The sequence below is a fragment of the Ornithorhynchus anatinus genome, chromosome X2 (assembly GCF_004115215.2).
Source record: "Ornithorhynchus anatinus isolate Pmale09 chromosome X2, mOrnAna1.pri.v4, whole genome shotgun sequence".
NCBI lineage: Eukaryota > Metazoa > Chordata > Mammalia > Monotremata > Ornithorhynchidae > Ornithorhynchus > Ornithorhynchus anatinus.
The window spans coordinates 25,223,370-25,239,980 of record NC_041750.1 but is presented as its reverse complement, the minus strand read 5'-3'; the positions used below and the strand labels follow the sequence as shown (position 1 = coordinate 25,239,980).

The 16,611-nt window shown below is 49.7% G+C and overlaps 1 protein-coding gene across 1 annotated transcript; it reads right to left on the bottom strand.

Moving 5' to 3' along the window:
- Window positions 1-1,083: 1,083 nt before the first annotated feature.
- Window positions 1,084-15,766, bottom strand: RBM24 (RNA binding motif protein 24). Its single transcript, XM_007666431.4, has 4 exons — window positions 15,446-15,766; window positions 11,332-11,455; window positions 10,125-10,179; window positions 1,084-3,190 (listed from the first exon to the last, which is right to left on the bottom strand). The coding sequence occupies exons 1-4, from the start codon at window positions 15,611-15,613 to the stop codon at window positions 2,845-2,847; spliced, it is 693 nt and encodes a 230-aa protein (XP_007664621.1). The 5' UTR covers window positions 15,614-15,766; the 3' UTR covers window positions 1,084-2,844.
- Between the last annotated feature and the right edge of the window lie 845 nt (window positions 15,767-16,611).

Here is a 16,611-nt window from a genome sequence, read left to right as displayed (position 1 = left end):
TCCCCCCCACTAGTTTGTAAACTTGCTGTGGGCAGAGAAGGTGTCTACTAATTCTGTTATATTGTATTCTTCCAAGCACTTAGTACAGTGTTCTGCACACAGTAAGTCCTCAATTAATACTATTGATTGGTTAAAAGAAGTTCACTCCTTGAATTTGCTTGAGTGTAGAGAAGACCACTCCCTCTCTCAGTACTGGAGAACAAGATGGTGAAAGTCTTTGATTCCAAATATATAGTGGGCTCATTAGCTGGCCCACCCCTATTTCCTCCGGTTTCAGCTATGTCTCTCCTCTCCCCTTCTTCTTTTCTCCTGGTACAGTCAGATTTACTCCAAAAGCTTTTTTTGGGCATCCAATGTGTCTCGGGCCATCACACTGTCCTGAGTACTTAGTACACTACTATGAGTGCAGAGGGTGCTCAATAAGTCCCATTGGTCAGTCAATGTTATTTATTGAGCACTTGCTGCGAGCAGAGCACTGTACTAAGAGCTTGGAAGAGCATAATACAACAGAGTCGGTAGACACGATCCCCATCCACAAAGAGCTGGGTTCTAATCCTGCCTCTGCCACTTCCCTGCTTTGTGACCTTGTGCAAGTCACTTCACTTCTTTAGCTTCAGTTATCTCATCTGGTGGATTAAGACTGTGAGCCCCATGTGGGACAGGAACTGTGTCCAACCTCAGGAGCTTAGATCCACCCCAGCGCTTAGTACAGCGCCTGGCATATAGTTAGCGCTTAACAAAAACTTTTAAAAAAAGCTGACAGGCCACAGGGGGAGTAAAATAAATTACTATTCTTAATGACTATTTGTAATAGTAATGCCAAGGGGCTTCCACAGCTTAACCATGGGAAGGAAAAGTACAGAAACAGACTTATGGGCACCTGATTAGAGAATAAATTATTCCTTCTCACCCCAGCACCGATCTTCCTCCGGTTCAACGCGATTAAATTCACTCCACCCTCCAGAGTCCCTGGGGGATCTTTATGTACCTCGGGGAACTTTACAGCTACATCACTGCAGTTCCCGTTAGTGACAAGGAGACATCTTTCCCCTTTATTGCATAATTACGCACAGTGCGACAATAGATTTTTAAAATTATATTTAATACAAGTGAATAGAGTAGAAGATCTGAAACGTTATAAAGCAATATACATACTGAATAAATAATATGCACAGGAGAGTCACGTCTACATTACATAACACTGGCTAGTATTTGGAATACTTAAAATAAATCCAGTGACTTTGGATAAGGTCCATAAAAATTCTATACGGTCTTGTCTTCCCTTGTATGAAATTGTTCAAGTATAAAAAAATCCAATACAGTGTAAAATATTCTTCAATTTAGGTTAAGAATAAAAACTGCAAGTATCGTAGTTTCACGAGGAAAGAAAAATGGTAAGCAGCATTTTAAACTACATAAAGAAGAGTAAAAAGAGAAACTCATGTATTTCTGGACAATGCCGGGGAGAGGTCCGGGAGGAGGCTGAAGTATTTAAGAGAAGCAGGAACCTAGCGATATAGTCTGTAAAAACCTAAAAAGTGTTCATGTAAGAGTACCCTCTCATACAGTGCACACATTGAACTTAAATAAATCCAAGTCAACATCTTCAGTCGAATAGGTTAATATTTAATATGCTACATCTAAAACCTACTAAATAATTTATGCCATGAGATGAATACATAATTTTACAGTGTCACGTCTAAAGTTCCTTTCTTTAGAGTGCAGCGTAGTAAAACTTCAAAATAAATATTTTTAAATAGCATTACAATTAAGGCACAGTATAAACCACAGATCATTAACCCTCGAACTGCCACCTCAGTGATATCGTCGTCTCCTGTACTGCATCCGCTAATAAATACTTTTAAATATGTCTCTGAAATAGATACGAAAATTGTACAAACCCTCTCTGAAGGAAAAAATAAATTTCCTTAAGACAGTTCTTAAAAGGTTGAAATTCAGCAAGCGTTCTTTCTGCCTTTATTCACAAGCCAGGAATCAGACGCAATAAATAGACAGAGAAGGCTGTTGTAGTAAAGGCTGATCCTATTTCGGAATCAGAATCGCTGACACCAGCAGTTAAAGTTTCCCAAAATTGAAACAGGATGGGAAGAGGGATTAGGATGTGACAAGCTCAAATGAGCACAAGTGATGTGTCTTTCCCAGAACGGTCTGGTCTGGGTTATCGTCTGCCTAGCTGCTGCCCTCCTTCGTTCCACGGTGCCACACATCTCCTGACAGATGAGAAAATAGCTTTGGTGCCTGTCCATCCACCATTTTACCACCACCATTCTTCCCAGATTGTTCGGTGCCCCTGACGAATTGTAAGAAAAAAGGACTTCCTTCCTTAAACAAGTTCTATAGGATGTACTAGGAACAACGATCAGTGCTTTCGATATTTTTTCTTAAAAAATACAAGCTACATATTGCTCACTCTGGATTGGTTTCTTTCCCCACCCTGGGTTCAATCGTCTCACTTGTAAAAGGCAGTTTGTTTCCCTGATACTGTAAAAAAAATACTTCCTTTACGAAAACAAAGTCCCACGTTCCTCTTGCCACCAATTCGTGGCAGTGCACTGTTTATTCAGCGTCTTCTAGACCGAGTCCTAAAACTGGCTCTCCCCCGGCTCCCGCCCCTTCCTCCCCTCTCGACGCGATTCGGGTTCCAAGGCAGTGGAATTAAAAAAAAAAATCTTCTCCTTTGCAATAGCATAGCTTTTTCTCTTTTTAAAGCTACTTAGTGAACGCTAAACGGTCTCTGAGCATCTACGGAAAACCGGAAGGGGAAGGGGGAGGCGGGAAAGAGGAGGAAGAGCTCCAACTCCCTTCGGCCAGGCGGTCGGTCCGCTATTGCATCCGGTCCGTCTGCAGCTGCTGGGGCTGGTACTGACCGAACGCTGCGGCCGCAGCGGCCGTCCCGGGCGCCGCCGCGGCGATCGGCTGCTGGACCGCGTAGCCGTAGCCGCCGGCCGTGACGTAGCCGGCCGCGGCCGGGGAGGCCGCGTAGGGGTATTGGTCGTAGGCCGCGGCCGCGGCCGCGGCGGCCGCGGCGGCCGAATACTGAGCGTAGGCGGCTCCGGTGTAATCGATGTACGGGGTGGTGGAGGCGGCGGCGGCCGTCGTGGGTTGGACGTGTGGGATTACAACTCCGGGCTGCACAAAGGCCTGTGGGTAGACATAATGTGCGGGGATCCTGTTGAGAGATGGAAAGCAGAAGTCAGAAGGCACTGAATTCCCGTGAGCGGCGACAGCCGGGTTCCCAAATCAAACAGACTCAATTTAGTGGTTATTACGGGGATAGGGTTGCCACAATAGCCAGGGTCGAGCGGTCCAATGAATGAAGCGTGGCTGGAGCCTCAGACGGAAGCACCGACCGTCGAGCGATGGTATTTAGCGAGCGCTTCTCGGGGGCAGGGCGCGGTGCTAAGCGCCGTGTTGCTCCAAGAAGGTTGGCACTCGAGTCAACCCAGGAAGTCGAGGAATCCTTGACCGGGTGTTTGTTCGACAAAGGCCCGGGGGATACTATCCATCGACAAAAAGGAGTCGGGACTCATAGGGATGATTAATCCACTTCGTTAAGCAGTATGCTCCACGGAGGAAAAACCAAGTGATTTTCCTCCAATAACTGACTAAACAGATTGAAAAGCTCTGGGCTGCTGCAAACATTGGACTCCAAAAGACACCTGGCATCATTAAATTCCATGGGACGGCAACAAGTCTGCCCATATGAAGTGACTCTAGGAAATACCCACGAAAGATCCGTCCTAGAAGTCAAACCACACTGATTATCGTGGCAACCCTACTTTAGATCTCTATGCAGACTCAGCACACATTAATGTCTCTGCAACCTCAATCAGCCTTATTAAAAATACAAAGAAAATAAAACGCAGGCGACAAAAAAAAAAGTTTAAGAGTTCACAGGTGTGGTACACACAGCAGAATCACACTTTCCAAACGAACTATAGTGCAGCTCACTCTTGTCACAGGAGGTTGTTGTGGAAAGCTACGGAGATGCTAAAGACATTCACGGCAGTGATTCCCAAAGAGATGTGCATCACACTTTGCAGGGACGGGGATGGGGGAAGAGATTCAGAATTCAGGGGTCAAACCTGGAGGATTATCGGGTAACTGTAGTCTTTCGGCTGGTTTATCTCTATGCAAGACAGACAGAGGAGTGTTTTGGGAAGGGGGTAGATGGTGGGGTGGCGTGGTAAGTTTAGACATACCTAGAATTACTCTAGCGCTTAGTACAGTGCTCGGCACACAGTAAGCGCTCAATAAATACCATGGGTTGATTGAGTTGAACACCAGCGGCTAGCTCCTAAAAATAATACAGGTAACATTTCCTTGCAAATCCACCAGCTACCCATTTTATCCTTAAAAGTCAAAGACGGTGCTCCTTTTACTTCACTCGTGAACCAGGTTGGACTAACGGAAGGGGGAGCGGTAGGCTAGTCACAAGGCACCATTAACCACGACCAACGGAGACGTTCCCTGTCAAGCGAAAGCAAAGACCCGTTTTCACGAATTATACATTTCCAAGTTTGTTCAAAGGTGGAGACACTTCCCTTCCTGCCACCTCATGGAAAAGTTGGAGTGCGTGTGGGAAATGAAAGCGGAGCGAGGGCTTCGATGAGGTCTAGCAACAGAGGAGAAAACAAAGTCCCCTGCCCAACTCGCTGCGGCAAATTCATAAGTCCTCAGTTAAAACATTTCAATTCAGCATTTGACTCAGAGTTTCCTCCTCTCTGTGCAGTATCAAACAAGCCACACCAGAACAGTCTCGGAAGGGAGCTAAAGGGTCTCACAAGCATGCGTGTGAACACACACCACACACACATACACACACACACACACACACACACACACCCCTATCCAGCCCGAGCAGCTCTGGGGCACTGATACGATCCTCAACAAAATACATGGTCAGCTAAATGCGCTCTCTCCAATGGGCTGATTTACCCCCATTCTTTGGGGCTTTGAGCAAATAAATACTCACAAAGGGCTGAAAAGCTGACTTATGTAGGCTCTCTACACTTTTACCTGCACTAAACCAACAACAAAAAAAAACCCCCAGATGTTGACTGGCAGTAAAGACAGTCAGAGTGAAATTCACTAGACCGCTAGACCTCTGCCTAGGTCAACATCGACTCTCGTCAGGAGGAATAACAGCCGGGATATTTAGAGGCTTCACTGTCCGTCTCGAGAACAAGTCGTGAGTGTGCCTGTGCAATTCGTCTTGAGATTTCTTTTTCCCCCTTTAAGTCGAGCGATGAGTCTCACTCAAGGAGCAGGTGGTGCCTGATGAAACTTTATCCTCTCAGCCGTCTCGGCCTCCATCAGTAGGGGCCTTCTTCACCCTAGACCCCACAGCCATGCTGTTTCACATGTGGTGATTGACAACACAATCTGCAGTGGGGCTATTTTTGATCATGTCATGCGACAAGGGTTTCCAGCAGAGTAAAATGACTTTATAAGGCCAAAGTAAACTTCTATCTGCTGCAGAAGCCAGCAAGCATGGATCTCGCTGATACTGAAACATTGACTTCTTTGTCCTCTTACAAGGCTGAGAGATAAAGGTTCTCTACAACGGAGTGCTAACTTGGACAGTCTTTCTTACGAAGAGGCAGACTCAAGTCACTCTCACCCCAGGCCCTTTTCCCACTTCAGAATTCTTATTTCTGGAAACAGCTACGTTCCCTTTGCTCTGTTTTCTCTGGTCACCCCGAGTTGCAAATACTCCTACTCTTCCCAAGTTCTGGGCTGGGCTTTAATTCTCCCTTCGCCACTTCCTTGCTAGGTCACCTGGGGCAAGTCTCTTAACTTTTCCGTGTCAGTTGCCTCATCTGCAGAATGGGGACTCAATGCCTGTTCTCCTTCTCCTCTCAGCTCCATGTGGGACAGATACTGGATCTGAACTGCTTATGTCGACCCCAGAGCTTATTACAGTGCTTGGCACATACTAGGTGCTCCACAAATAACCACAGTACCAAGCTTACCTAACTGCATCTTGCTCACATCTCTCCTGCCTCTGAACCCTTGCTTTTACTCTTCCTCTGGAACTCCCTCCCCATCACTGCACAAAATCCACAAGACCTCAGCCCTCCTAAAAGCCCACCTCCTCCATGAAGGCTTCTGGTGAATTCACAACATCCCGGTCGGACCAACCCCACGGCCACTTTGCAATGCATGAATTTTAATTCACCTCCTCAAGACTTATGTATACACGCCAATTTTTACTTGTGTATTCAGTTATTTCATCCCAATATAGCTGTACTACTGTTATATCCTGGGGCTTTCTCCTGCACCCATTTTTTGTAATTCTTTTTTTGTCTGCCTTCCTACTTGTAGGCTCCTCTGAGTTCACTGCTTTGCACTCAGGAAGCGGCTCAGTAAGTATTACCGGCTGGCTGACTGACTGTAGCAGCAAGTTGGCGATTGGGGATGTGGGTGATTGAGGTTAGACCTTCGGGGTTGGGGGAGAGGATGTGCCTGCAAGCCACATCCTAAATCTGGGAGAAGAGGAAGCAGAGCAAGTTTGGATTGGCCTATGAAACCAAATTGGTTCCTCTATGAAGGGGACCGTTTTGTAGCCCAAGCCTGTGTCCAGTGGCCTACTAGCCAATCCAAGGGCCTTTTCCTTCCATCCCGGTCTAGCCTGGGTGTTAACAAAAAGGGAAACACCCACTTTTTAGCCCTCCCCTCTTTCTCTTTCTGCTTCTTGTCTTCTTCTGGCGTCCCAGCCCCAAACACTGCTCTCCATCCTTGCCCCTCCATGACATTTCTAGACCTTCTCCCTCACCTTCCTCACACTCAAATCCAGGGAAGGAAAAAACTTCCCGCAGACTAATAGAGTTGTGAAATGTGGAAGTTGAGCTCCTGACAGACCACACACGTGACTTCCTTGGCCCTGGGGGCCTCCACACTGTTGATTCCTATGACACTGGGTTCTACCCAGGCAGGCTGGGCATTGTCGGAAGAATATGCCCTAATTTCCTAACCGGAAGATGGAGTGAAAACACCCACTCTGGAAGACCTGAATGGAGAACATAAAGTTATCTGATACCTGACTCTGTGAGATAATAGAATGATATTTATTAAACGCTTACTTTGTGCAGAGCACCGTATTATGCACTGGGAAAGAGTATACAGGTTTGTGTCCGGCATCCCACTGATTTCTGTCAGAGAGATAAGCCAATGAGAGGCAGTGTGGCCTAGGGAGAAGTGCACAGGACTGAAAGCCAGGAGACCTGGGTTACATTGCCGACTCTATCCCTTTTTTTTTTTTTTTAAATGATATTTGTTAAGCACTTACTCTGTGTCAAGCACTGTTCTAAGGGGTGGAGTAGATACAAGTTCATCAGGTTGGACAAAGTCCCTGTCCCACATAGGGCTCACAGTCTAAATCGGACTGCTGGGTGATCTTGAGCAAGACACTTAACTTCTCTGTGCCTCAGTTTCCTCATCGGTAAAATGAAAATTAAATATCTGTTTTTCCCTGTCCCTTAGACTGTGAGTCCTGTTTGGGACAGGGAGTATATTGGATTTGATTACCTCGTGTCTACCCTGCACTTAGCATAGTGTTTGGTATATATTTCTATTATTAAGTTCTTCAAGGCAAGAACACTGTGAGTGCTGATGTTAAATAAGACAGAAGGATTTATTCAGTGTACTTTATACAACCGCTAAATAAAGGATTTCAAACAATTCTTGTTTCACCGATTGAAGGAGATAATCGGGGGGGGGGGGGGGCGACTAGGTTTATGCTACTGTTTGATATATTCTCACTTTGATTTATATAATAATAACCATGGTACTTGTTAAGCCCATACTGTGTGCCAAGAACTGTCCTAAGCGTTAGGGTAGGTACAAGTTAAGCAGGTTAGACACAGTCCCTGATCCACATTTTACAGATGAGGTAACTGAGGCCCAGAGAAGTGAACCGACTTGCCCCAAATCACACAGCAGAGCCACGGAGGAGCCGAGATTAGAACCCAGGTCCTTCCGACTCCCTGGCCCGTGCTCTACCCCCTAAGCCACTGACGGTAACTATTCCCCAACTTCAGAGCAGAGCTGAAAGTCTCGGTACGTTTTACTCAAGAACTAGCTAAGCATAGGACGCGGGGCCAATCCTGAGGCCCTCGCTCTCTCCCCCATCCCCGCCAAATTGGACACTTGCTTTCATTTCAAAGGCATGAGAGGCCACTGCTGTCCCTTTCAGAGTGAACTAGGCACACCCAGTTCCCTCTGGAACCTGGACGATATCCGTCATTCGGATGGTCCATTCTCCCAAGGACCATTAACTACTCAGTCATCTCTAACCAGTAAGAGGTCGCCAATATGAAGAGCACCAAAACAAGAAGCCACAACCTCCCACATCCTCAATTTCGGGTGCCCGCATCCGGTCCAGGGCAGAAGGCAGAGAGTACTTGGGGTGGTCCCTGCCAGGACACCTCACTTGAATTTTGTAACTGTTTCAAAACAAGCGGTGGCCCAATGTGACTAGTTATGTCAGATCTCAGAGGCGCTTGCCCCAGCTCCTGCCTTAACTCTTAACTAACGAGACGGATTACTTAACTCTTAGACTTGCACAAGGAGTGGGACTTATCGGTTCAGACTCGGTTGCCCGAGAGCTTGGGTCCCTTACCATTATTTCCCAGTCTCTTGGAGGAAAGGTGGCCCTACCGTGTTGGAGAGGAGTTGGGGAGAGTTGTTTGTGAAAAATGCAGTTGTAGTGGCGCTGTCTGGCATGTTGAATACAAGATTACACCCAGAGGCTTAAGGAGTACATCTGATTCAAACACTCTAGTCGGTCGCCCGAGTTTCCTCCGGATCCCGAGTCAGGGACAGGGAAACGGGTCTGTTAGTGGGCAGCGCGGAGAGAACAAAATGATTCTTAACGACTAAAGGACTAGGGTGGTTATTAATAAGATCGCCCCGTGGCATCCCAGTGGCAGGAATGTTGACCAGGAACGGAATTCCTATTCTGAAGGAAATCCACCCAGCAGCTGCTAAATTTAGAGCTGGGTCATATCACTCCCTTATCACGGGTGAAAAGGGAGGCAGCAGGTTAAACAACACCACCACCACCACCACACCCCCGCCTTCCCTCCCCCCCACCTCAGTTTCCACTAATCTGGGGCCCTGGATCTCGTGAAAGAGGGAGCAGCTGTTGATTTAAATGTCCCTTCTTAAATGAGCAAATCTAAACGGACGCACATGGTTAATAGAAAGAACCCCATCCCCTGGAAAACCAACCCCAACATGCAAGCATGAATCTGTTTTCTTACAGAAAGAAGTCACACAATTTAGCACTCACTACAAAAATGTGGTTAAGAGGAAGACACAGGCCACAGCTTAAAAGCAAGAAAAAAAGGCCCTTTTGCTCCCCATGGCAAGGTCAACACCGCTCAACACCACCAAAAACCAAAAAAAGGAATCCTCACCCCGCCACCCCACAAAGGAACAAAAACCAAAAGGAAAAACAACAACAACAACAACAACAAAAAAAACTTTTCACTACAGCTCTTCAATTAAGTCAAAAGCACACAGTTTAGCTATCAACACCACTTCATTACCGTAATAAAATAAAAAGCACACGGAGGTCTATGGACTATTATGAAAAACGGCAACAATAACACCACCACCAACATACATGCATCGTTAATCACCATCTTAGCTCGTGTGTTTGAGTCTACCGGTTACAGAGTTTAATTCCAAACAGAACTATTCCACCTCTTATCATCATAGCCTTCTGATCAGTTATCTTAACTGTATACGATCCCTGTCAGATTAGAAAGAGATAAATAAAATTGAGTCAAGCTGAGCAGTAAAAGTAACTGGGGAGGGGGAGGGAGGAGGGGTCACAGTGGTGTCGGACACGAGTCATACCTTGCTCTTTTAATCATAAAGCTCAAAAAATGGGTCTGGATTGGAGAGCTGGGTGGTCACGAGACTTGACTCACAGCTAAAAATATTTATACATTGCCATAAAAAACGTAACAGGTGGTTTTTGGAAGTCGGGAAAGTTCAACAGCCCAATGATTTGGCCTGATTTAAAAATAAAAAATAAAAAGGTAGGTTAAAGCAAGTTATATACGTTCGGAGGACCTGTGGAATTGACTTACCCAAAAGGCCTCTGTATAAGAGCTGGGTGAAGCTGCTGAACACCAAAGGCAAAACCTACCAACAAAACACATCATATTCTCTATATGAGCATTCCAGCAGCTACTTAGAATCGCTACAAACTGTATCAAAAACATCGCAACTCTTCATTTGGAGGTCTCAGCAAACACTATCTTTCAACCAGGTAATTTGGAGAGCAGAGAAACGTATTTTGGAAAAGGGAAAACCCCAGAAGCCGAGAACACTCTTCTAGAAGGGAAAAAACGAAACCCTGAACGAATAGCTTTTGGCCTTCGGGATTTACTCTAAGAGTACGGCACTGGGAGCAGAAAGCGAGAGTTTGGAGTTTCCCGGTTTTTAACCGATACTTGTAAACTCTGAGTGTACGAAAGGGAAACGGGTCCTGAGGAAAAAAAAAAAAAGGACCTCATTCATAGCCCTGGGATACTTCAAACTGACAACTACAGAACTCCACGTTGTCATTTTCCCCCACTGCTCTCTCTGTAATCAAAAAAGTCAAACTGTGTTTCAAGATTTGTGATCATCGATTTGGAGGTTTTGGTTGTTCGACACTCCAGAGGCTGGCTCGCTTTCCAGTTAATGTAAAACACAAAAAGCCCACGGAGCAAATGTCATTCTCTCTGCTCTTTCTTTTGGGATGTACACCCATAATTTATCCGACAAGATATATATTTTCCACTCTGCAACGAGATAAATGGATCAAACCAAATTATTTATGGACCAGTTATTTCCACTCAAGGGATACTTGCTTAGCGATGGTCCGTCCTTGGCAAAGAAGAGGACGTCGTGGACGGACGCGGAAAGAGGCCTTTTTTGAGATTTTAAAAAAAGCTACGTGTGTTCGGCCTGAGCCCTTTAAAAGGAGGCAAATGATTTCTCCAAAGGGGTGGGGGGATTGCACGGGGGGACTGGGGAGGCAGAGAACTCCGGACTCTTCAAATAAATCATATTTCTTCACCTTAAAAGGTTTGAGATATGGAGGGGGTGAGGAGAGCGCGTCTGGGTATACAGACGCAGAGACCCGATCTCACGTCTTCTATTTATATACCCCCGGAGATCTTTGGTTTAAAGGAATGTCTCAACAGCCTAACCAGATACAGTGACACATGACAAAAACCACGGACAGGTTCGGGGGGACGGCTGGGCCGCGGCACCGGCATCCGGCCCCTCCTCGGCAGCCCTCCTCACCTGGCTGCATGATCCTCGGTTTGGCTCCCAGGTACGCCAGGTTGACGTTAGCTTTCCTGCCGTCGATGATGGGGTTGGGGTCCTTGCAGGCCCGCTCGGCAGCGGCTCGGTCTGCCATGGTGACCTTAACGACACATACGACGACACGGGTTATGACATCGGAGGGAAGAAAAACAAAAACCCAGATCGGGAAGGAAGAGAAACCAAGTCCTCTTCCCTTCCTACGTCTCCCCCTCCCCCTGACCCACTCCCCACATGGGCCGGGAGAAGAGTCTCACCTCGGGAAATTGACTTTTCTAGCCAACGGGGAGGTGCCCCCTGAGGGCGACAAGATCCGCTGGCTTTCAAACCATTTACGGTTTAGAAACGCAAGCACCTTGAGAGTACGGAAGGTGCCGCTCTGTTCCGTAACAACAACGGCGAAGCGCTTAATCGATACCATATGGTATGTGCCAGACACTGAGTTAAGTGCTGGGACAGAAGCAGCCCGATGAGGAAATCACGGGGTTCCCAGTCTGAGAGGAAGGGGGAAATGGGTGTTTTCTTCCCCGCTTCAAAAGGTGATGGCATTTGTTAAGCGCTTACTATGTGCCAAGCACTGTTTTAAGCGCTGGGGGGGGGAGACGAGGTCATCAGATTATCCCACGTGGGACTCACGGTCTCGATCCCCACTTTACAGATGCGGTAACCGCGGCCCAGAGAAGTGAAGTGACTTGCCCAAAGTCACACAGCTGACAAGTGGCGAAGTGGCATTAGAACTCACGACCTCTGACTCCCAAGGCCAGGCTTTTCCCACCGAGCCAGGCTGCTTCTCCGATTAAGAAACGGGGGTTTAATCTGAGGTTGAATTTAACTTGAGCGATTTAGGGGACTTGTCGAGGTCACGCAGCAGGCCAGCGGGCGGGCCGGGCCTAGAACCTACCGCTCCACACTCGCGGTTCGCCCCTTTGCACTAGGCCACCCTGCCTCTCATCCTTAAAGAACTCTTCGACCCTCCGAGCGCTTACGACAGTGTTGGTACCCAGTGAGTGTGCAATGAAAGCTTTTCCTGGTACCTCCGGCGGCGTTTGGAACCAAAGCGACCGTGACCTAATAATAATAATAATAATGTTGGTATTTGTTAAGCGCTTACTATGTGCCGAGCACTGTTCTAAGCGCTGGGGGAGACACAGGGGAATCAGTTTCTCCCACGTGGGGCTCACAGTCTTAATCCCCATTTTACAGATGAGGTAACTGAGGCCCAGGGAAGTGAAGTGACTTGCCCACAGTCACACAGCTGACGAGTGGCCGAGCCGGGATTCGAACCCATGACCTCTGACTCCAAAGCCCGTGCTCTTTCCACTGAGCCACGCTGCTTCCCTCTCTGGAGTTGTCTTGTCCTCGACCCTCTCGGGTGACGGGAAACCCAATCTATTTTTTAAGGCGCAGCTCAATTCCCTGCTAGTATTTTAGGAAATGTAAGTCTGAAGGGCCCTCGTTCTCACCCTCCCTCCACCCCCCAGGAAAAACTTTCTCCCTCCACTCCCAAACACCCAGCTCTCCCCAGGGTGCGATGCCTCCGAGCCACCCCTCTCCCCAGCCACAAACCCCACAGATCTCAGTTTTTACCCCGGGGATCCTGGCAGAGTCATTCAGTCGTATTTACTGAGCGCTCACTGCGTGCAGAGCACCGTACTAAGCGTTCGGAAAGTACAATTCGGCAACCGATACCCGTGTCCCGCTCCTTCCTTCCTCCTCCATCCTCTTCCCAGGTTCAGGCTTCCACCCGGGCCCCTTCCCATCAATCAATCGTATTTATTGAGCGCTCACTGTGTGCGGAGCACTGTACTAAGCGCTCGGAAAGTACAATGCAGCAACACATATCCGTGTCCTCCCCCAACCTCTTCCCAGGTCCAGGCTTCCACCCGGCCCCCTCCCCATCAATCAAGTGCCGGGCCCCCAGGGAGCGCTTAGCAAATCCCCTCTTTATCACTCAGTGGGCGCTTAGTGTGTGCAGAGCACTGTCCTAAGCGCTTAGAAAGTACAATTCAGCAACAGATCCCCTCATTATTATTCAGTGGGGGCTTACTATGGGCGGAGCACCGTACTAAGCGCTCAGAAAGTACAATTCAGCAACAGATACCCTCCTTATCACTCAGTGGGGGTTTAGTGTGTGCAGAGCACTGTACTAAGCGCTCGGAAAGTACAATTCAGCAACAGACACCCTCCTTATCATTCAGTGGGGGCTTACTGAGTGCAGAGCACTGTGCTAAGCGCCCGGAAAATACAATTCAGCAACAGATCCCCTCCTTACCATTCAGGGGGCGCTTAGTGTGTGCAGAGCACTGTACTAAGCGCTCGGAAAGTACACTTCAGCAACAAACACCCTCCTTATTATTTACTGGGGGCCTAGTGTGTGCAGAGCACTGTACTAAGCGCTCGGAAAGTACAGTTCAGCAACAGATCCCCTCCTTATCATTCAGGGGGCGCTGAGTGCGTGCAGAACACTGTACTAAGCGCTGGGAAAATACAGTTCAGCAACAGAGCCCCTCCTTATCATTCAGGGGGCGCTTAGTGCGTGCAGAACACTGTACTAAGGGCTCGGAAAGTCCAATGCAGCGACAGATCCCCTCCTTATCACTCGGTGGGCGCTTAGTGCGTGCAGAGCACTGTACTAAGCGCTCGGAAAGTACAGTTCAGCAACAGATCCCCTCCTTATCATTCAGGGGGCGCTGAGTGCGTGCAGAACACTGTACTAAGCGCTCGGAAAGTACAATTCAGCAACAGATCCCCTCCTTATCATTCAGGGGGCGCTGAGTGCGTGCAGAACACTGTACTAAGCGCTGGGAAAATACAGTTCAGCAACAGAGCCCCTCCTTATCATTCAGGGGGCGCTTAGTGTGTGCAGAACACTGTACTAAGCGCTCAGAAAGTCCAATGCAGCGACAGATCCCCTCCTTATCATTCAGGGGGCGCTGAGTGCGTGCAGAGCACTGTAGTAAGCGCTCGGAAAGTCCAATGCAGCGACAGATCCCCTCCTTATCACTCGGTGGGCGCTTAGTGCGTGCAGAGCACTGTACTAAGCGCTCGGAAAGTACAGTTCAGCAACAGATCCCCTCCTTATCATTCAGGGGGCGCTGAGTGCGTGCAGAACACTGTACTAAGCGCTCGGAAAGTACAATTCAGCAACAGATCCCCTCCTTATCATTCAGGGGGCGCTGAGTGCGTGCAGAACACTGTACTAAGCGCTGGGAAAATACAGTTCAGCAACAGAGCCCCTCCTTATCATTCAGGGGGCGCTTAGTGTGTGCAGAACACTGTACTAAGCGCTCAGAAAGTCCAATGCAGCGACAGATCCCCTCCTTATCATTCAGGGGGCGCTGAGTGCGTGCAGAGCACTGTAGTAAGCGCTCGGAAAGTCCAATGCAGCGACAGATCCCCTCCTTATCACTCGGTGGGCGCTTAGTGCGTGCAGAGCACTGTACTAAGCGCTCGGAAAGTACAGTTCAGCAACAGATCCCCTCCTTATCATTCAGGGGGCGCTGAGTGCGTGCAGAACACTGTACTAAGCGCTCGGAAAGTACAATTCAGCAACAGATCCCCTCCTTATCATTCAGGGGGCGCTGAGTGCGTGCAGAACACTGTACTAAGCGCTGGGAAAATACAGTTCAGCAACAGAGCCCCTCCTTATCATTCAGGGGGCGCTTAGTGTGTGCAGAACACTGTACTAAGCGCTCAGAAAGTCCAATTCAGCGACAGATCCCCTCCTTATCATTCAGGGGGCGCTGAGTGCGTGCAGAGCACTGTAGTAAGCGCTCGGAAAGTCCAATGCAGCGACAGATCCCCTCCTTATCACTCGGTGGGCGCTGAGTGCGTGCAGAGCACTGGACTAAGCGCTCGGGAGGGCGCCTTAGAACGGAGTCGGCGGATGCGAGAAAAAGGGGACCTCCTCCGTCCGTCCGTCCGTCCGTCCGTCCGTCCGTTCCGGGCGCTTAGTCCAGTGCCGTGCCCGTCGTAAGCGCTCAATCAATCCTGCCGAACGAACGACTCCTCGCCCCTCCTTTCCGGGGCTCTGGGTCCCTTCCAGGGGCAGAGGGTTTAAGCGGGAGGCGGGCACCGCGTCCGGCCGACTTACGAATCCGTAGCCCCTGGATTTGCCGGTCTGGCGGTCGGTGATGACCACGGCCTCCTCGATGTCCCCGAAGACCTCGAAGTACTTGCGGAGGCTGGAGTCGGTGGTGTGATAGGGCAGCCCCCCGACGAAGATCTTGGTGTAGGTGGTGTCCTTCTGGGTGGTGTGCATCTTGGCGCTGCGGCTCCCGCTCCCGCTCCTGCTCTTCTCCCTCTCTCGCCCGGCCGGGGCCAAGGAGGGGGAGGAGAGGAGGAGGAGGAGGAGGAGGAGGAGGAGGGAGGGAGCAGGGAGGAGGAGCAGGAGGATGGGGATGATGCGCCGCTCGCCGGCAGCCCTGCCCTGCGGGCCGGCGCCGCCCCCTGCCGGCGGCCAGGAGCACCGCGCCCTCCCCCCGGCCGCCCCCTGCCCAAGCCCCGCGGCGCGGAGAGCGGGCCTCCCATTGGTCGCCGCCCGCCCTGGGCCACGCCCCCTCCTCTAGGCCACGCCCCCTCCCGAGGGGCGCCTCCCATTGGCCGCCGCCCGCCCGGGGCCACGCCCCCTCCTCTAGGCCACGCCCCCTCCCGAGGGGCGCCTCCCATTGGTCGCCGCCCGGAGCCACGCCCCTCCTCAAGGCCACGCCCCTTCCCCCCCCCCTCTCCCATTGGTCGCCGCCCCTCGGCTCCTATTGGTCCGCGCCCGCTGGGGCCACGCCCCCTCCTCTCCCTCCCCCCCCCCCCCCCGGACCAGCTGCTGCAACAGCTGCCTCGCCATACTACATGTTCTACTGCTCATCATCATCATCATAATGTTGGCATTTGTTAATAATGTTGGTATTTGTTCAGCGCTTACTACGTGCCGAGCACTGTTCTAAGCGCTGGGGGAGATCCAGGGTCATCAGGTCGTCCCACGTGAGGCTCGCAGTTAATCCCCATTTTACAGATGAGGGAGCCGAGGCACCGAGAGGTGAAGTGACTCGCCCACCGTCACCCAGCTGACCAGTGGCGGAGCCGGGATTCGAACCCGTGACCTCTGACTCCGAAGCCCGGGCTCTTTCCACTAAGCCACGCTGTTTCTCAATACTAATGTTGGTATTTGTTGAGCGCTTACTACGTGCCGAGCACTGTTCTAAGCGCCGGGGGAGATCCAGGCTAATCAGGTTGTCCCACGTGGGGCTCCCAGTTAATCTCCAT